The 21977-nt window shown below is 38.6% G+C and overlaps 2 protein-coding genes across 2 annotated transcripts in view; one reads left to right on the top strand and one right to left on the bottom strand.

The window, feature by feature from the left end:
* Positions 1-21977, bottom strand: part of LOC129942051 (uncharacterized) — a 379273-nt gene that overhangs the window by 188114 nt on the left and 169182 nt on the right. The window lies entirely within an intron of this gene.
* On the top strand, positions 8929-9588 carry LOC129942052 (lysozyme 1B-like). Its single transcript, XM_056050847.1, has one exon. It carries the CDS (start codon positions 8941-8943, stop codon positions 9385-9387), a length of 447 nt encoding a protein of 148 aa, XP_055906822.1. The 5' UTR covers positions 8929-8940; the 3' UTR covers positions 9388-9588.

Below are 21977 nucleotides of genomic sequence, written 5' to 3'. Positions count from 1 at the left end.
ACCAATTTCATTAGCTTATGTTAGTAATTTTAAAGATTTTTGAAAGATAGTGACTCTAGTGTTAAAGTGGAAGCTCTGCATTTTCAAGGACAATGATTAAGAAATTGCATGACAGGGCATGACCTTATCTTAAACCTCTTTTGACATTGAAAGGGTCTGTTAAGTTGTTTCCAGCCTCAACTGAGCAGCGAGAATTCTCCATGGTCATCCTGCACCAACGGACGAGTTTGGCAAGTATGCCAAGACAAGACATGGCTCTATACAGCTCGTCCCTGTAGATCCTGTCATATGCGACCTTGATATCGATGAGAAGATAGTGTGTGTCGATTTGGTGTTCTTGGGTTTTTTTCAGGATCTGCCGTAAGTGAATATTGATCGACTGTGGACTTTCCTGGTCTAAAACCACACTGATAAGGACCTATCAGGTTGTTGACAATGGGCTTAAGACGTTCACATATTACGGCAGAGAAGATTTTATAGGCGATGTTAAGTAGACTGATTCCTCTATAGTTGGTGTAGTTTAAAGGGTCTCCTTTTTTCAGGATTGGGCAAACAATACTGAGGTTCCATTCATCGGGCATGCTTTCTTCTGACCATATCTTACAAATAAGTTGGCACATGCTCCTAACCAACATATATCCAGCTGCTTTAGAAAGCTCGGCATTTAAGCCATCCGCTTTATTAGACTTCAGCTCAAAAATGGCAGTCTTTACTTCGTCTAAATCGGGAGGACAGGATTGTTGGGTTTCACCTCTTCTGCTCATAGAGCTCATGAGCAGCTCTCGTCCCTTGATGCAGCGCCGCTTTGCATGCCTGTTGTTTGGCTGCATTTGCAAGCCGACATTCCTCATCAAACCAGGGGTTTCTTCTTGGTGGTTTCTTAACACAAAGCACAACAGAGCCGGCTTCTTTGATTGCTTCTTGGCAATGTTGCCACTGGTTTTCGATACATTGTGTTGGCAGAATAGAACTTCGACAAAGATTACTTGTAACTCGGTCAGAAAAGGATTTGGTGATCTCTTGCGATTGTAGCCGTTCGACGTTGTACCTTCTCCCAGCATCTCCCTGTTTTGCCTTGGGTCTGGAAATCCGAAGTGCTACCTTGGCTACAACGAGGTAGTGGTCCGAGTCAATGTTAGCTACTCGGAAAGTTCGGACATCCATGATACTGAAAGCGTGTCTGGCGTCGATCGCAATATGGTCAATCCTTTGTGGATGTTGAGGTGTGGAAAATGCGTACTGGCTACCATAACGTTTCGCCCCGCAGCAAAATCTATGAGCCTGAATCCGTTGTCGTGCAGGCCGTTCTTCCTTATTATTCCACCAAAGATGTCTTCCCTTCCTAGCTTGGCATTAAATCGCCCCAATAAAATTTAAACACCGTAACTAGGACACTGCTCATATGTTTTCTCTAAGAGCTCGAGGAACATATCTTTGGTGTTGTCATCCTTCTCTTCTGTGGGGCGTGCGCTCATATCAGACTAATGTTCCCGAACTTAGCCTTGAAACAGATCAACTTCTTCAATTTCTCTTAATAATAAAATTGACTTGTTGCTAAAAATACCATTAGATTGTTTTTCGCATAAACCAATGAAAAGTTATAAGTGTCGCATCCCATCCTGGTTTTTTACTTCCTATGATGATAAAACTATGGTACAAAACATAATTTTTTGTAAAGTCCTATTATCATCTTTTGATTTTATTTTCTTTAAAACAAAATGCTCAAAAATGTTATTTCTTTTGTTTAGGGTAATTAATTACTTACTTAGGTCCTCAGACCTGTTAAATCCGTTGGGAACCCCTTAAGGGGCATAGGGCCTCTACTACGCCTACCTGCCATCGTGAACGCTTTCCGGAGATGTGTTTCAGCTCCTTCCAACTCTTGCCTAGTGACGCTGATCCCACCTCGACTGTCCTGCGCCATATGCTTCTCGGTCGCATAGCTCTTCTTCCTTCATATGTGAGCTGATTCCACTGCATGGCCTGCAATGCAATCGTTACCTTTTCGGAGCGTATGTATGTCCAATCCATTTTCACTTACGTCTACGTATTATAGATTCATTTTTTTTTTGAGGAATCTGGCATTGTTCCGGCCTTTACTTCCTGCGTCCAGAAGCGTCCTAACACTCCAGAAATCAATCTTTGTCCGGGTACAAGAGCCAAAGGTTATCAACGAGTTCTCATTAATTATCCGAGGCGTAATTTCGGTTTCCTTAGCTGGATGCAGTTCAGTTACGAAGAGTGCTAATCTCCGTAACCTATCCTGATGAGTCAGGAAACTTCGACTTTGCAATTTTTGCAAACTTAGGTATATAGCCCTGGGGCCAACACGAGGAGGTAAAGCAAGAACTTCGACATGGCAAGAAAGTTGCATTGCTGGCCTAAACTAATTTTTGGGCAATCACCAACTACCCGATTTTCCATGCTGCAGGTCATTGGGGTCCTTAAAACGTCAACATTTTAAATGCGATAAATCGGGCCGATCAATTAAAGTTGTCACCGCGTGCTTTAGGACATGTAGGACCGTCTTGTTGTAGTTTATAGGATTCTAATCAGCTTGACGTATGTTCTAAAGTTCACAGCTTTGTTTATTTAGAAAACATACAAAATTCAGTGTCAACATAAAACTAAACATTCTAGTGCCATAACAAATATCGGGGTCAGTTTTAAGGAAGGACACACTTTCTGACAAAAGACTCTTAAAATATTACAAAGCGGTCGAGAAAATAGAAACATTTTGTTTCCATAAAATTATATTTTTATATTTTTTTTTGTGTTCAAAGTTTGGTTTATTCTTTCAAATATTTAATTCAAATCTCTTAATGTTCATATTTGGAGGTCAATAGAAAACAGATTATAAAACTTTTACTCTAATAAGTAGATACTTCGTGTTTTCAACGAATTTCAAATAATAAAGCTTTAATTAAAGACTATGTACAATGAAAGTTATTCCTTGTGGTTATAATGTTTATTTTGTCAGACTTATCGTAGCCAATTCCATTAAGTTCTTCTACAAAAATAAAAATCTAAAAACAAAACCGAAAAACTAAAAACACCCCTTTCCGGTGTGTTTCCAATGACCATGAACATTTTGTATACCACTGATTTACTAGCTCATAGTGTAATTGGTTTTAGTCTGAATTTAAATGCTCACCTTAAATCCAAATAATCGCGTAAAGCTTTGCGCCAAATGAAAATGAATTACTAAAAGTTAAAAAACGAAAATGTTCAAATCAATGAAGTGGACGAAATGCATTTTTTTATTTTACATTGGTTATGAGACCTAAAATTATTTCAACACCGTTCTTAACTTTACATTAAAAAAGCTTGTATTTTTTTTACAACCATTAATTGATTAAAATCTTTTGGAAATGTATAATGATAGCATAAAGATTTGATTGCATTCTTTTGCAACAGTCCTTTGTGAACTAGGGCCTCACCCAACAAACTTCTAAATCTGGCTCGGTCCCTAACTAGATGTCTCCAGTTTCACGCTCCAAGTTGGGTGAGGTCACTTTCCAATTGTGAGTGCCACATGCTCCGCGGTCTTCCTCTACTGCGCTGTCCTGTGGGTGTGGATTCGAAGACTTTCCGGGCCGGAGCATTGGTTTCCATGCGCTCTACGTGACCCAACCATCTTAGTCGTTGGGCTTTTACCCTTCTGTCTACATCTAAGTCTACGTCGCTGTACAGCCCGTACAGCTCGTCGTTCCATCTTCTTCTCCACTCCATTCGATGCATACGGGACCGTAGATCACACAAAGAACTTTTCTCACGAACCGACCCAAGGTGCTTTCATCCGCTTTTTTCATAGTCCATGCTTCTGCACCGTACAGCAGGACGGGGATGATAAGGGTCTTATATAGCAACACTTTGGTCCCTCAAGAGAGGAACCACTCAATTGCTTTCTTAGTCCAAAGAAACAGCGGTTAGCAAGAGTTATTCTGCGTTTGACCTGAGCGCTCGTGTTGCTTACAGCGGAGCCTAGGCAGACGAAGTCCTTGACTACCTCAAAGTTACGTCTGTCGATGATGACGACAGCATGTACTTTTTTCCCTCATTAACCGTTAGACCCATTTTTGTCGACTCTGTCTCAATACTCCATTGACATCACGCTGAGTTCTTCCGATTACGTCAATGTCATCAGCATATGCTAGTAATTGGACAGACTTTTGAAAGATAGTGTATCTGGTGTTGACGTGCTAGCTCTGCACTATTCTTTCAAGCACGATGTTAAAAAAATCACATGACAACGCATCACCTTGTCTAAAAAAAAAAGGTTCTGTTAAGTTGTTTCCAACCTTTATGGATCAGCGTAAGTTCTCCATGGTCATCCTGCACAAACGGACGAGTTTGGCAGGGATGCCAAAACTAGATATGGCTCTATACAGCTCGTCCCTGTAGATATGTCATATGCGGCCTTGAAATCGATGAAAAGAAGGTGGGTGTCGATTTGGTGTTCTTGGGTTTTTTCCAGGATCTGCCGTAATGTGAATATTTGATCGACTGTGGACTTTCCTGGTCCAAAATCACACAGATAAGGACCTATCAGGTTGTTGACGATGGGCTTTACACGTTCACATATTACGGCAGAGAAGATTTTATAGGCGATGTTAAGTAGACTGATTCCTCTATAGTTGGTGCAGTTTAGAGGGTCTCCTTTTTCGGGATCGGGCAAACAATACTGAGGTTCCATTCTTCGGGCATGCTTTCTTTCGACCATATCTTACAGACAAGTTGGTGCCTGCTCCTAACCAACTAATCTCCAGCTGCTTTAAAGAGCTCAGCATTGAAGCCATCTGCTTCAGAGGCTTTATTAGACTTCAGCTTAGACATGGCAATCTTTGCTTCGTCTAAGTCGGGAGGACGTCGTCTATATGTTGAATGGATCATCCTGCCTGACAGTGGGAATTCGGTTCGTCGTCGTCTTTATACAGTCTGCAGAAGTGGTCCTTCCATATCCTCAGCATTGACTGCGGTTCCACTATGATCTTTCCACTTTCGTCTTTGCGGCCTTTGGTTCTAGGTTCATGTACCTGAGAGTTCATAAAACTTTCGAACTTCACGCACGCTTTTCATGCCCCATCTTTTTCCTTCCGAGAAGTCGGCTTTCCTCTCGCCTCTTTTGCTTATAGAGCTCATGAGCAGCTCTCGTCCTTTTATGCAGCACCGCTGTGCGTGACTGTTGTTTGGCTGCATTTGCCTGTCAACATTCCTCATCAAACCAGGGGTTCCTTTTTGGTGGCTGTTTGAAACCCAACACGTCAGAGGCGGCTGGTCTGATTGCATTTTGGCAATGTTGCCACTGGTTTTCGATACATTGTGTCGGCGGCAGAGAACTTCGAGAGAGGTTACTTGTAACTCGTTTGGAAAAGGATTTGGCGATCTCTTGCGATTGTAGCCGGTCGACGTCGTACCTTCTCCCAGCACCTCCCTGTTTTGGTTTGGGTCTTGAAATCCGAAGTGGTACCTTGGCCACAACGAGGTAGTGGTCCGAGTCCATGTCAGCTACTCGGAATGTTCTTACATCCATAATACTGAAAGCGTGTCTAGCGTCGATCGCAATAATGTCAATCTGTTTGACGTTGGATCGATCTGGAGAACTCCAAGTTCTTTTGTGGATGAAGACTTCTTGCCTAAGTCTGGGTCCAATGACAAAGCCGCATCCAAATAAGTACGGATCCGAAGTTCGTTGTCCTTAATTCGTTTGCTGAGGTTGTCAACAGTAAATCCGTCCGTATCCGAGGCTTGTTCGTGTTTCGCAACTATGAGGCTTTTACGTCGCCAGGAAGTCACCCCGACGACGGCACAAACGCCCAGCCTGGAGGGCCAGATCCTAAGTATAACACTAAGGATGGGAAGCCGGAAAAAACCGCTCGTTAAGGTGTTCACTAAGTAGTTCAACCTTACTCTAACTGTAGACGCCACCGTTGATTCCATCTCGGGAATTCCTTTGCTACCATCTGAATAAGGAGAGGTGCCTTAGTGGAAACAATTATTCCCATCGCTCTCGCTTGCTGCCCCAACAAATTTCCACTGCGGTTGGGACCCAATCTCCAGTTGAGGCACCCAATGTTCACCGCGGGGAGGTGAGAGTAGGAGTTGATAGACAGAGGTGGGTTTTGAGAAAAACCTGTGGACGCTTGTGTCCTCTTGAATGCACATGTCTACCATTTGAACATCTGATGGAGAAACACATAAGAGTAAAAAAGCCTTCAAATAGTGGAACGATGTATTTCAACTACAAGGACTATTAGCCGTCGTTGATTCAGAATACCGGTTTATATTATGTGAGTGTCGGATCATATGGAAATGACTGTGATTCTTCAATTTTCAAGGGAACAACATTTTAGAAAAAGTTGACAGAAAATGCATTGCACTTACCTATACCAAGACCTTTAAGTAAATATTCAAACACAAATGTTCCTTTCGAGATTATTGGAGACGAAGATTTTGCATTAAATGACAATTTATTAAGACCTTATGCAGGGACACATTTAGATAAGGTTAAACGTGTATTTAACCATCGATTAACTAGGCCAGGAGATATGTAGAATGCGCTTTTGGTGTCCTGTCAAACAAATGGCGAATATTTCAAAGACTTTTCGACGTAAATGTAGAAACAGCTATCTGGGTAGGAAAAGCATGCACAATATTACATAATTTTGTCAGACGAAAAGATGAGTTTGATTTTCAAAGTGACTAGATAGAACCAGAAATATCAGAGCAACATTTGCTGAATATTTTGTCTCTGAAGTTGGATCAGTTCCTTGGCAAGATGAAGAGATAGGATTTTAAACATTCAAGTCATCTGTTATCTGTATGATTAAAACAACATACATATTTATCTTTCCGCTTTCGTTATAAACTCATGCATATAAAATTTAACGTGACTGTATTACAAAATGCACAAACTAAAACAATATTAAAAATTATAATCACTTACCAAAATGTTGCCTTTTTTTATCCAATTCTGGAAAGTCTTCATATAAAATTGTACATATTTCCCTCTTATTAGCTTAAATTATTCCACAGTTGCTCGTCTTTCAGCTGCTGTTGTTTCATCTGTACAAATCTTCATTTTTATAAGAAAAAAAAAACTAGCCATTACGCCTTGAGCCAATTTTATCAGTACGTTTGGGTCTAAGTGTCTAATCAAGTCGATAGCTTTTCAAACAGTGCTAAGTCATGTAGACCCATTAGCCAATTTTAAAACAGAAAGTGAATCTCACTGAAAAAACTGAAAGGTTTGATTTAAATTATCCAACTCATACAAAATTATTAAATTGTCGCCGTGCCTATTCAGTTCATTGAAAATCAAGAGTCGCAGTTTGGTTTTTAGTTCAAAATTTGTTTCTGAACATCTTAAGGAAACATCTTATTTGAAAAAATGTAAAAGGATCCGAAACGTAGAACGTTCATTTATCTATCTCCGTTTTTCTTATTTTTGTTTAATTTCCAAAAATGTTGTGTCTCTTTTCTTCCAAATACAGTTGACACTACCTTACAATTAGTATTGTAAAATAGCCACCTACCCGTCATAATGAAAACTAATTTTTAGAAACCAGGATCAGAAATTGCTGTTGACGCGTTAAAACGTAGATATTGTAAGTTTTGTAAATGTTATTGAACTTATAAATTTAATTTTGGTAAATCGAACTTAGTACCCAATTCAGCACCCGTGGCATGATGGTTTGCACGTAGAACTGTCATGCTAGAGGTCTTGGGTACGATTCCTGCCTGTGCCATCTAAGTTTTTTTTTCACGGGTACGAGGAATTGAACAATTCTCCAAGAGTAATTCTTATCATGAAAAGCGCTTTCTCAAATTAGCCTATCGGATCCGACTCTAAACTGTAGGTCTCCTCTATACCTGACAATAGTACTCGCACACAGAAATGGTTGAGAGCAAGTCACTAGTTCCTATTTAAATCCAACTTAAACAATTTTCTCAATAAACTTTTACTGAACGAGCCTAAAACATTTCACCATATATAATATATTCCGACATCTATAAATTTCAAGATGACATATAGAATGATGTGATTTCAACATGTTAAGTAAACTGGCCCATTAAGCAGTTCTTAAAATTCAGTTTATACAGACTGACTCATTTGGCCTACTTTAGAACGTGTTTCGGTTTCGGTGACTTTTGGTTCTAGGCACACGTTATGTAAATTTATGTTAATACATGAAGTATGAAAGCTTAATTATTATCTTTTGGGAGTCCCTTGCCCTCTTGAACATTCGTTGGCGTACAAAATTTTAATTGATATTGTCTACACAATTTTTTTGTTTATAATCATATATTCTAATTATTTGGAATAGAACAGAAACTTGATATTGTATTCAAATAAAAGTACTAATTTTTAATGTTGGTATAGGGTGTTTTTTTTTTAAATACGCTAAACATTGATGATACTTTGTTCCAACCAGACAGCGAGGCGTCAGAAAAGTTTGTATGTTAAATGTTCCTCACGTACGTTCGATGTAGCGTCTATCGTTAATCTTGAAAGGAGCTATGTTAAATCATGTCTTATGCTGGCAAACAAGCAACTCTTTAAAGCATTAATAGATAACTTTCTTTTTTTTGGAAATAATAGCAACAATTTAGTCTAACTTGCTCGTAGTTGTGGAGGGAACACATTTTAAAAACTAGTGCCATCTACCGAATTAAAATAATGAAACATTTGTTCTTGTGCTAGTACTTAAAGTTCCTAAGCTCCTAACAAAACACCCTATACTTGTTTATGAATATTTATGTTTCGCATAATCATATTATAATTAAAACATTTGCTTTAAGATAAAATCATTATATTTACCACAATCCAATTTGTGTGGCAAGTGTTAAGATAGATTGCTAGTCCATAGAAAAAGTATAAAAAGTGGTAAAATTTTTTAGAATTTCATCAGTTTATTTTCAATTGACATTTCATTTAGAATGTTTAAGTTGAAATTCGTACTCGCTTTGTTTTCAATAATAGCCATTGTTTGTATCGAAAAAACACAAGGAAAAATTTTTAAAAAATGTGAACTTGCTCGGGCAATGTATCGTCTAGGCGTGCCCAAGTCTGAGCTTCGGGATTGGGTTTGTCTGGCAAAAGGAGAAAGCAGTTACAATACTAAAGCTATCAATCACAGCAATTCAGATGGCAGTAGTGATTGGGGAATTTTCCAAGTAAACGATCGTTACTGGTGTAAGCCTTCGGACAGACGACAGCAATCGGAGAATATTTGCAAAGTTTCTTGCAATGATTTGATGCAAGACAATATTACCAAGGCAGTTAAATGTGCTCGTGTAATTAAAAAGGAACAAGGCTTCGAGGCATGGGTTGCATGGACAGGAAAATGTCGAACTTATAAACCATCGATCAAAGAGTGTTTTTAAAGAAGAAACGAAGTCGAAGTGCCAAACTTTTACAATGAAATCAGTATTGCTGAAAACAGCTAGCTTAATTTAATATAATGTTCAACGAATTTCACAATTAAATCCATTTTGTTGCAAACAGCTGAGCGGAAAGATATAAAACCAATGGGAACAAATTGAACAAAATTACGAAAAATAAATTATTCTTTTATACAACTTATCCTTCTTTTTGTTTTAATGTTACAAACCAATTAATCTTTTAGACACTATATTACCTTCAGCTATAATGGTCAGCTAAGGTATTTTTTTAGTAAAACTTTTTCCACAGAGAATCCCTTTTAATTGAAAACAAAGTTTTTTTTTTTTAAATAATACTTAAAACGGATTTGACTGCTACCAGGCCTATAAAGAGCGGTTTTATCTGGCTCCCCATCCTTGGAGTTATACTTAGGATCTGGCCCTCCAGGTTAGGGGTTGTGCCGTCGGGGTGACTTCCTGGCCACGTAAAAGTCTCATAGTTGCGAAGCAATTACAAGCTTCGGATACGGACGAACTTACTGTTGACAACCTACGCAAACGAATTAAGGACAACGGACTTCGGATATGCACGTGGAATGTTAGGTCCCTTAACAGAACAAGTGCAGTCGAAGTATTAGCGGAGGCTCTAGACTGCTATAAAGCAGACATTAGTGCCATCTAGGAAATACGATGGGATAGGTCGGGTATAGAGAGGATGAAAAACTGCGATATTTACTATGGTGACTGCTACTACAAAAACCAAGAGCGCTTATTTGGATGTGGCTTCTACATTGGAGCCAGACTTAGGCAAGAAGAAGCAACATTAGCCTTATATGTGCACACGCCCCCACAGAAGAAAAAGACGACAACACCAATGATATGTTCTTCAAGCTCTCAGACAAAACTTATGAGCAGTGTCCTAGCTCCGATATTAAAATTTTCCTGTGCCAAGCTAGGAAGGGAAGACATCTTTGGTGGAATAATCGGGAAGAACAGTCTGCACGACTACACTTCCAACAACGCATTCAGGCTCATAGATTTTGCTGAGGGGTGAAAAGTCATGATAGCCAGTACGCGTTTTCCACACCTCAACATCCACAAAGGAACTTGGAATTTTCCAGATCAATCTACCGTCAACAGGATTGACCATACTGCGATCTACGTCAGACACGCTTCCAGCATCATGGAGAGACGAACTTTAAAAGGAGCTAACATCGACTCGGGCCACAACTTCATTGTAGCATAGGTAGCACTTCAGATTTCCAGACCCAAGGCAAAACAGCGAGGTGGTGGGAGAAGGTACAATGTCGAGCGGCTACAATCGCCAGAGATCAACAAATCCTTTTCACACCGAGATACAAGTAACCTCTCTCGAAGTTCTCTGTCACCAATACAATGTATCGAAAACTAGTGGCAACATTGCCAAGATGCAATCAGGGAAGCCACCTCTAGAGTGGTTTGATGAGGAATGTCGGCAGGCAAATGCAGCTAAACAACAGGCTTGCAAAGCGGCGCTGCATAAAAGGACGAGAGCTGCTCATGAGCTCTATAAGCAAAAGAGTCGGGATTAACACCGACTTCTCAGAAGGAAAAAGAGAGGGCATGAGAAGCGTCAAAGTTGTTGAGAGGTTTAAAAGGAGGAATGAAGTTGGAAAGTTTTAGGAACAGGTGAAACGAAATTCACAGGTACATAAACCTAGAACCGAAGGCTGCAAAAACGAAAGTGGAGACATCAAAGTGCAACCTCTGTCAATGCTGAGGATATGGAAGGATTAATTCTGCAGACTGTATAACGGCGACGACGAACTGCATTCCGCTGTCAGGCAGGATGATACATTCAACATAGACGACGAAAGCCAATGATCCCGCCCTTCCAACTTAGACAAAGTAAAGATTGCCATGTCTAAGCTGAAGTCTAATAAAGCCGCTGGAGCGGATGGCTTGAATGCTGAGCTCTTTAAAGCAGCTGGAGATTAGTTGTAAAGGGTGATTTTTTTGAGGTTAGGATTTTCATGCATTAGTATTTGACAGATCACGCGCGATTTCAGACATGGTGTCAAAGAGAAAGATGCTCAGTATGCTTTGACATTTCATCATGAATAGACTTACTAACGAGCAACGCTTGCAAATCATTGAATTTTATTACCAAAATCAGTGTTCGGTTCGAAATGTGTTTCGCGCTTTACGTCCGATTTATGGTCTACATAATCGACCAAGTGAGCAAACAATTAATGCGATTGTGACCAAGTTTCGCACTCAGTTTACTTTATTGGACATTATACCAACCACACGAATGCGTACAGTGCGTACAGAAGAGAATATTGCGTCTGTTTCTGAGAGTGTTGCTGAAGACCGTGAAATGTCGATTCGTCGCCGTTCGCAGCAATTGGGTTTGTATTATTCGATCACATGGAAGATTTTACGCAAAGATCTTGGTGTAAAACCGTATAAAATACAGCTCGTGCAAGAACTGAAGCCGAACGATCTGCCACAACGTCGAATTTTCAGTGAATGGGCTCTAGAAAAGTTGGCAGAAAATCCGCTTTTTTATCGACAAATTTTGTTCAGCTATGAGGCTCATTTCTGGTTGAATGGCTACGTAAATAGGCAATTGCCGCATTTGGAGTGAAGAGCAACCAGAAGCCGTTCAAGAACTGCCCATGCATCCCGAAAAATGCACTGTTTGGTGTGGTTTATACGCTGGTGGAATCATTTTACCGTATTTTTTCAAAGATGCTGTTGGAAGCAACGTTACGCTGAATGGCGATCGCTATCGTTCAATGCTAACAAACTTTTTGTTGCCAAAAATGGAAGAACTGAACTTGGTTGACATGTGATTTCAACAAGATGGCGCTACATGCCACACAGCTAGCGATTCTATGGCCATTTTGAGGGAAAACTTCGGAGAACAATTCATCTCAAGGAATGGACCGGTAAGTTGGCCACCAAGATCATGCGATTTGACGCCTTTAGACTATTTTTGTGGGGCTACGTCAAGTCTACACAAATAAGCCAGCAACTATTTCAGCTTTGGAAGACAACATTTCCGAAGAAATTCGGGCTATTCCGGCCGAAATGCTCGAAAAAGTTACCCAAAATTGGACTTTACGAATGGACCACCTAAGACGCAGCCGCGGTCAACATTTAAATGAAATTATCTTCAAAAAGTAAATGTCATGGACCAATCTAACGTTTCAAATAAAGAATCGATGAGATTTTGCAAATTTTATGCGTTTTATTTTTAAAAAGTTCTCAAGCTCTTAAAAAATCACCGTTTATTTCAGTATGATTGCCCGACCCTGAAAAAAGGAGACCCTCTAAACTGCACCAACTATAGAGAAATCAGTCTACTTAACATCGTCTATAAAATCTTCTAAAGCCCATCGTCAACAACCTGATAGGTCCTTATCAGTGTGGTTTTAGACCAGGAAAGTCCACAGTTTATTACCTTAAGATTAAGTTATGGTTTATGTGTACCTCATATTTATATATCAATAATCCTTAACTGTACTATTAATAAATCCCAAAAAACACTGGTACGTCACTTTAAATTTGTTTTTGACATAACATACATAATTGACTATGGCTAGAAAATGAACACACCCCAAGAGTTCAATTACATATTATAAAATGAGACAATTCACAAACACAAAGCCAGACATGATAAAGTTAAAATGGTGTAATTTCCGGTATGATGAAGCTTCATTAAAGTGATGCATGCAAAAGTTCTGTTTCCTTTAAGTCACCAAGAGGAAACTAAAGTTCATTCACAATGGATTCCGAAATGTCCATTTTTGGAATTTGAGTAGTATTAATTTCAAAAAAAAGGAAACAAAAAAAGCGAATGAAGTTAAAGAACAAAAACGTTCATAGTGTTTATAGTTTGTGATGTGAATGTGAATGCGGATGCTTACCTCGATTTTTCGATCTTTTTTTAGTGATTTGAAGGTTGTTTTTGTTCTATTTGACAGTTGTACTTTACGTATGTATGTATGTAGATATATTGTGTAGTGTGCATGCGAAACATTTTCATTTAGAATGCGTATAACTAGGATCCTTGCGACAAATTAAAAACAAAACAAAAAAAAAAAAGGACATGTGAAACAAATAAATGTACGTAAATATGTACAGTATAGATGCTAGAAAAAAAAATTCCACAAAATATAGGTCAGTACGTGAAATGGCACCAACGAGATGTACTTCCTCCCCTTACTCGTCGTTTCCTGCATAGTGCATACATATATACAATACCTCTACTCGTGTTTCGTGCACCTCATACATATTACGTTTCAATGGAGGAGCATCCTCCGAAAAATAATTTTGTTCTATTTTATGCATTTGTCCAAATGCATAATGGTCGAGGAGGGATTGGTATTCTTTTTTGTCGCCTGACGTCGCCGTCGTCGTCGTCATTGCTGCCGCCGTCTCATTGGTGGATGTGGCTCGTTGTGTATGCCTGACAGGATCTACGCGGATATACACCATTTTGTTATATAAATACGGTCATAGTTACCTATGGATTTAAATACAAATATTCACAATGTTTTGGGATGGCTTTTGGTTTGTCGTTTTCCACTCATCTTTTATTTTTGTGTTCTCATTTTATTTTTGTTTATGATTAAAAATGGATTCGGTGTGATGTTCTATTCAAAACGTTTTTAAAAAAGGATATGATATGACCCTCTTATTTTAACCATTGTATCTGAAAATTTACCATTATTTTCGCTCAGAGCTTGATGCATTGTGTCGTATTTTCTGTATTTTAGTTAAAAGTTTTGTGTTTTATTTTTGTTAAATTTTAGCTGGCATTTTGAATTCTGGATTGATTGCAATGCCTTTTTCGGAATTGATATGGATTGAATTTTTGAATTTGTGTATGTTTGTGGTTTTGATTGTGATTTTGAAAAAGTGTTAAAAAATAAAATGACTAAGTTTATAGAAGGTGCTACAAATTTGAATCCGTTTTTGCATTTGTTTGATTTGAATTTGAATACCGAAGCAGAAGTGCACTTAAGCTGATTGGTTAAGAGAGTTTTGCTGACGCTCGCTGAGTTGTTGAATTATATTAGCTGTAGATTAAAGGTGTTTGGAATGTGTTTTCTGCTACGACTTATATTATGTACAGTGGCTCTTAGCTTGAATGACAGTATTTTTATTTGCCTAAAAGCTAAAATTTTATAGACGAAATAGGTATGTCAAAAGTTTCCAAAAAACGAGGTTTATGCAGTCTTTAAAAAGCAATATTCAAATGCAATATAAATAGTCACCTATTATTCTTTTTACTCAAATCCTCAAGTATATTTGATCTCATCTTAAATGATTTACTCAACTTGACCGTTAACAATTTTGACGTGCATTTCGTTAAAATTTTATTTTTTCATATTTGTGTGTGCTTAGAAAGTCGCGATTTAGCTATCAAACACTACAAATATATAGAATTAGCGAAAGAAAAATTGCTGAAATGGTTTGAATTAACCGTTCTATAACCTTTCGGTACATGATTGAGCAATATGTACACGAAAATCGAATTATCAGCAAATAAAGGAAAGTCCCAAATAATATTTTTTATTTTTAATATTTTTTAACAGTGACCTAAGATGGATTGCAAGAAGAGTAAAGTAAGATCCAACCTTAAGTGCTCCTCAAATACTTAAAGCAGCAGAAAATATTAAAATGAAAAGAGCAGTACCGAAAGAATTCGAAGAATGCTTAGAGGTGCCGATATTCATATAGAAATAGGGCCAGCAAAAAAACTTTCAGTCCAAGGAAAACAAAATTTCAATTTTCTCAAGACCATATTAAGAAGAGTGAAACGTTTTTGGGATACGAAAGTAAATTCCCGCTTGGGAAGACTTACGTTTTGAGGTAACCAAACATAGAGCTCTTGACGAAAAACATAGGTGGCACATCAAAGAGTGAGTGTCGAAAAACCAATGCACCCACAAAGAGTAACTGTTTGGTGCGGTTTATGGGTTGACAGCATCACCGGGCCGAAATAAGGCTGTGAATGATGTATTCCAATGTGAGATGATAACGAAGTCACGGTGTCCATTTGTCCGATATTTCGTTCCACACGTAATTGAATCAAACCAATATTATCATTGTAGATATTGGAGTTTTTAAAAACGTTTCCTGTTTGTTTTTCTTTAAGTTGCTTACTCGATCTCTAGTCTGATGTCTCCTATCTTAATGATTGAACACGTAGCTTTTTCACCAGTGACAAGTCCCTGTATAACTCGTATAGTTCGTCTCCACCAGATATTGTTTTGCCTGTCGACTCAAATCGGTCCATATAAATGTTTTGTACAGTGTCTCCTCGGTACTTCCAGAAAGGCCCTTATTCCTCAATTGCTTCCTTAGGCAAATAAGCAGCGATTAGGAAGACTAATTCTACGTTTGATTTCAGCGCTAATGTCATTTGCAAAATTAACAGCAATACCCAGATAGTTAAATTCATTTACCACCTCGAAGTTATACTTATCAATGGTCCCGTTCTGACCGATCCTACGATGTTAATCGACTCTATACAGTTGACAGTAAATGCTTCCTATTGTTCTCGTCAATCACAAGACCCATTTTGTTTACTTCAGACCGTAAAAGGCACCCATAACTGCTCGTTTGGTTCTACCATTAAGGTCGAAGTCATCTGCATATACAAGCTATTGTGTGAATTTTTGAAAGATGGTGCCATTGGTGTTGACGTTGGTGTTTCGCACCACTCTCTCAAGAACAACATTGGAGCTCCTCTAGTTGTTTCGGTTTATTCTGCACCAATTTTGATGCAGCATCGAGAATTCCCCGACGTCGTCCTGATAAGTAGCATCAATTTGGCAGGTATAGAAAACTCGACATGACGAAACTCCAGAACATCAACTAAACGAATTTCTCGAAACTGCTCGTTGGCAGGATCGTGGGCTTCATCCACATTAAGCAACTGCGTCTTCACAACAGTCTTTTGATCTTTGGAAGCGTAGTTTTGCACCAACTAAATAGTGTTCAGAATCTACATATACTTGGTGAAAACCAAGTATGCTACAGAAGTTTCTTCCGTCGATAGCAAAATGATCGATTTGGCTCCAGGTTCGATCATCGGAGGACCTGCCAGACCCTTTGTGCATATCAGGAATCAAGTCCTACTCATCACCAAGTTTTTGTCGGCTAGGAAGTGGGTAAGCCTGAGTCTGTTGCGAAACGTCCCCCAAAGTCTCTTCACCATGAGCAAATTTCAATGGCAACAACATCGAACACTTCCACGGACGTACCAACAACAAGTTCCTACTCCCAACAAGAAGTAGAAAATCCCCGTAAGGGCATAGCGGAAAAGATTCACACTGGTAAATTCGAAACCGAAGGTTTCGTTTGAAAAAATGGTTTTAGAAACTGCAACTGGTCAAAACACCACAGCTTAAGTTCAGGGATATCTTCTAAGCCTGCGCCACTCTTCTTGCTTTTTTCTATTGCACGAAACTCGCGACTAAATTTCCAACGTATGGATTTTCCGTTTAATTTTTTCAATGTTAACATTTGGAATGGTCGGTAAAGAATCGCATTTCTTAACCCTATCAATTTAATCCTTGTGACAAGATTCGGGTGTATTTCAAAAAATGTTAATAGGTCTAATGTAGATTCTCCTGTTCAAATTCCTGGAAACATTTTCAAATTCAAATATCGTCGGTGAAAACAGACAAGTGTGTAACTTCAAATTTCCCAAAAGTAAAATTTTGATGCCATCTGTCAGATTTAGACGAATACTACAATCCCTCAAACCGGGAATCCCCATCTTGTTCACATTCAAATCAAATGGGGTGGCGCAACAGTCCGTTGTGAACCAGGGCCTAGTGACTTACAACTCTCAACCATTCCTGTGTGCGAGTACTGTTGTCAGGAATGGAAGGGACCTACAATTTTAGGCCGAATCCGAACGGCTAATTTGAGAAAGCACTTTTTCATGACAAGAATTACTCTTGAAGGATTTGTCAATTCCTCGCAAGAGGAATACCACATGGATCCGTTGATCAGCTTAACTCGTCGAACCAATTGGAGCTCCGAATGAAGCGTAATGTCAGAATTTTCGAGATCGCTGGTATCGTTGAAGTAGTAGTCTTCAAGGTGGATTCTATGATAAGGCAGGACATGTGCACAGAAGACGAGAGGTTGTCTCCTCCTCCTCCTCGTTGATGCAACTCCTACAAAAATCATTTGCACGAGCTCCAAGTCGAATAGCATGTCTTCCTATTAAGCTAAACAGGTGGTGGTGTTATTCCACCTGAAGTTTGTTTTCTCGATGGTATCTTGCTTTAGCATGAGTTTACATGTAGCTAAGGGATACCTATACCTATGCTAGCATTGTAAGCCAGCAGAGGTAAAGTTGTTCCGGTTTTTGCAAGTTCGTCAGCTTTGCAATTTCCTGGAATGTCTCTATGGCCCGGCACCATGAAAAGGTGAATGTTGAACTGTGAAGCCATCTCCGTAAGAGATGATCGACAATTTAGAGCTGTTAGTGAGTTAGTGGAGACAGAGTGTAGGGACTTTAACGCAGCTTGGCTATCCGAGAAGATGCGTCTATTATTAGTTGATATAACGTTTTATCTTAGCCATGATAGGACTTGTTTTATAGCCACGGTTTCAGCTTGGAACACGATACAATGATCGGGTAGACGAAAGGAGAGACTTAAGTTTAGTCTATCTGAGTATACGTCTCCACCAACCCCATCCCCCGTTTTTTATCCGTCTGTATAAAAGTTTATAGGATCATCGTTCAAAAATGATATATTCTCCCAAGAAGACTTGGGAGGTATAGTCACTTTGAAGCTATAGTTATAAAACTGAGGATGGGGTATAGTGTAGTCAACTCTAATTATTTTCAAACTAAGCTTCAAAAATAAAAACCGATTCAAACTTCATCAAGAAATTGGATATTAGCCCAAAATCTACATAAGTTATGTAAAATTTTTAAACAAAGGTATCTGAAAGAAATTTGAAATAGGTTTTTCTATAAAACAATTTGAAGAATGTCATTATCTAATCTATGACAAATTGTGAGTTTTAAAATCCCATTACTCGTAGAAACTTATCTAAATAAAACGCTAGCTCACTTGTAAAGTAAAGATACACACGTTGAAGTACTAAACGTTGTAAAATAAACTGTCTGCACTTCCGTTCCTATCTTGATGCTTTCTCCATTTCCCTCCACCATATTAAAAAACATTAAATAAAAAAGGATATGAATGTGACAAATAAAAAGAAAGAAGTTACAAGAAAACGCACAAATTTCGAAATAAAAATCCTTGAAATTTTAAGAATTTGACACTTTACTTTGTTGAAAATGAAGATAATGTTAAAATGGGATTTCCGCATACAATAAAAATATAAATCTACTATTTTGCTACTCCTTACCATAAGCATAGAGGAGTGATTTACAAGGGCATCAACTTGTCTAGCGTGAATTGAGGATTACTCTGTTGTCGCAATATAAACATTTAATACGTTTTTCTAAAGGTTTTATGTGCGTTTCCTTTGTAAAGTGGGTGAGTTGAATTTTTTAAACCATTTTCAATTTGTTTTATTTTGTTTTCGCGGAAATTGAAAGTTTCTCAGTTTTTCACTCATAGTTCGAAGGTTTTAATACTTTTTCCTAGAGAGAAAACCATCCGAGAAGTTCGTTTTTGGCTGCTTGCATAACTTGTCACACCCAAGGATTTTCCTGCTAATTTGTTGTGCTTTTGTTAATATATTTTGTTTTTAAAAGTAAAAGTTTAGTTATGATTGTCATTTTGTAGTAATCATACTTTATGGACTGCAGTGAAAAAGTTTTCGGAATAACACAAGTTAATGAATAAAAGTCATTTATTATTTTAAGTTTTTACGATACTTGCATTTTCCGAATTTTCACTCGATTCCGAAAAATCGAAATAACATCTACACCTGCTTCAGCAACAATTTCTTTAACTTCACGTTCCTAGAAAATCATCCCAGCACCACAGAATAACGAAAGCTGGATTGAATGATCTTGTTAGGGACTTTGAATCGTCCAAGCTATGATGCCCTTGGTCCTATCGTAGTTCTTAACATGACTTATAAACCGAAGGAATGGAGGCTTTTCAAAGATAGCTCTAGGTTAAGCTTAAAGGATGTGTTGTTGCATACTCAAAATATTTTACCCTCAATTCCTATTAGTTACGCAGTTCATGTAAAGAAGTCTTATGAAAATATAGGAACTGATATGCAGCGGATTAAATATGATGTGGTAATGGGATTTGAAAGTCGTCTGCTGTTTGGACTCCAATCAGGCTATTTTGTTGCTTCATCTGTGAATGGGCCATTTACATTTTATAAAAAAAAGTTGTAATCTTATCTTCTGTCACTTCAAAAAAAGATGTTACTTCCACCTTTGCATATAAAACTAGGACTTATGAAAAATTTCAAAAAAGCAATGAACAGAGAAGGAACTGCTTTTAATACCTTTGCCAAAAATGTTTACGACTAAGTAAGGCTAAAATCAAATAAGTTATATTCGTCTACCCTTAGATAAGAGATACATTTAAAGACTTCAACTTTGACTCGGTTTTAGATGGTAAGGAAAAAACAAAATAAGGTTGCAATATGTCATTGAAAGTCCGTGTTTTACATTTCCACAAAGAGTTTATTCCCGATAATTGCGGAGCTTCAATGTTGGCGGATTATTGCTGGACTATTTATGGACGAAAAGTACAAAATGGCTGAAGTCAAAATTTGTACACCAGTGAAGGCCATTTTTCAATCGAACCTATTTTTAACTTCCCATAGGAATTTATTGTACTGGGTCCGATTTGTCAAATTGACATTTCTCGAAGTTTTAAGGTCCCTAGACTTGAAATAAAAGATTTTTAGAAAGATGTCTGTGGATGCATGTGAACAAACGTTCGTACGTCCGTCCGTTCGTGACGTTTTTTTCGTTGTCCATAGCTCAAGAACCAGCAGAGATATCGATTTCAATAAATTTTGTTAAACAGATAATAAGGCAGAAAGATGCAGAAAGGGCTCTCAAGTCAATTGCGGGCTCCGTTCTTTTATTATAGCAGTTAAAAAAAAAAATGTTAAAACTTTGCTTTACTCTAAATATTTCAAGAACCAAAAGGAGTAAAGACTTGAATTAAATTATATATTGTAACGTGATACCAAACCAACATTTTTTTGGAAAAAAATCCAATTAACTGTTTTTTTTTATAAATCTAAGAACCTGAACAAAAATTTTGTCACTTCGAAAATTTTACGAATAAAAAATGATTTCCTCTCCAAAACAATTTTGTGCAACGAAAAAAAGGTTTTTAACTTCTCGTAAAATTTTGAGAAAAAAGAAATTACTTACTTACTTAAGAAGGCACTACAGCCCGGGGCGGACCTGGGCCTCAATCACCATGCGTCTCCAGCCAGTTCGGTCCCTAGCTAGCTGTCTTCAGTTTCGCACGCTAAGTTGGTTGAGGTCCTCTCCCACCTGGGTGCGCCACCTAAGTCGCGGTCTTTCTCTACTGCGCGCCGGCCGTCCCGCCAGATTGGATTCGAAGAGCTTCCGGGCTGGAGCGTTGATGTCCATTCGCTCTACATGACCTAGCCATATAAACCGTTGGACTTTAATTCTGGTAACTAGATCAGTGCCGCTGTACAGCCCGTACAGTTTGTCGTTATATCTTCTACTCCATCTATGCGTACGGGACCAAAAATCACCCGAAGAATGTTTCTCTCGAAGCATCCTAAGTCGCTCTCATCTTTATTTGACAGGGTCCAAACCTCAGCTACATAAAGGAGAATGATGAGTGTCTTATCGATGGTGATTTAAGATGCTCGAGAGAGGACTTATCTTCTCAATTGCCTTCTAAGTCCAAAGAAGCAGCGATTTGCAAGAGTTATTCTTCGTTTGATTTCAGCGCTGGTGTCGTTGTCTGCATTAATAGCGGTGCCTAGGTAGACAAAGTCCTTAACTACCTCAAAGTTATAGCTGTCAATGGTGACGTTTTGTCCAAGACGTCGTCGTTCAGTGTCCTTTTTTGATGACAGCATATCCTTGGTCTTGCCTCATTGACCACTAAACCCATCTTCTTCGCTTCCGTCGCAATGCTCCTGAACGCTCCACTGACATCACGCTTTGACCTTCCAATTATGTCAATATCATCTCCATATCCGAGTAATTGGATGGACCTTTGGAAGATTGTGCCTCTAGTTTGACAGTTGAGTTTTGCACAATTTTTTCCAGAACGATGTTAAAGAAGTCGCATGACAGTGCATCGCCTTGTCTAAAACCTTTTTTGACATCAAATGCATCGCTAAATCTTTTTCGACCTTGTTAGAGCATCGTGCATTCTCCATCGCCATTCTGCACAAACGGATAAGTTTGACAGGGATGCCAAAACTAGACAATGCTCTGTAGAGGTCTTCCCTATAGATGCTGTCATACGCGGCTTTAAAATGGATAAAGAGATGGTGGGTATCGATTTGAAGTTCCTGGGTTTCTTCCAAGATCGGCTGTAGTGTGAATATTTGGTCGATAGTGGACTTCCCTGGTCTGAAGCCGCACTGATAGGGACCTATCATCCGGCCAAGTCATCGCCTGCTGCTTT

The sequence above is a fragment of the Eupeodes corollae genome, chromosome 1 (genome assembly GCF_945859685.1).
Source record: "Eupeodes corollae chromosome 1, idEupCoro1.1, whole genome shotgun sequence".
Taxonomy (NCBI): Eukaryota; Metazoa; Arthropoda; class Insecta; order Diptera; family Syrphidae; genus Eupeodes; species Eupeodes corollae.
The sequence above is the reverse complement of the archived record's forward strand: the minus strand, read 5'-3'. Positions and strand labels throughout refer to the sequence as shown.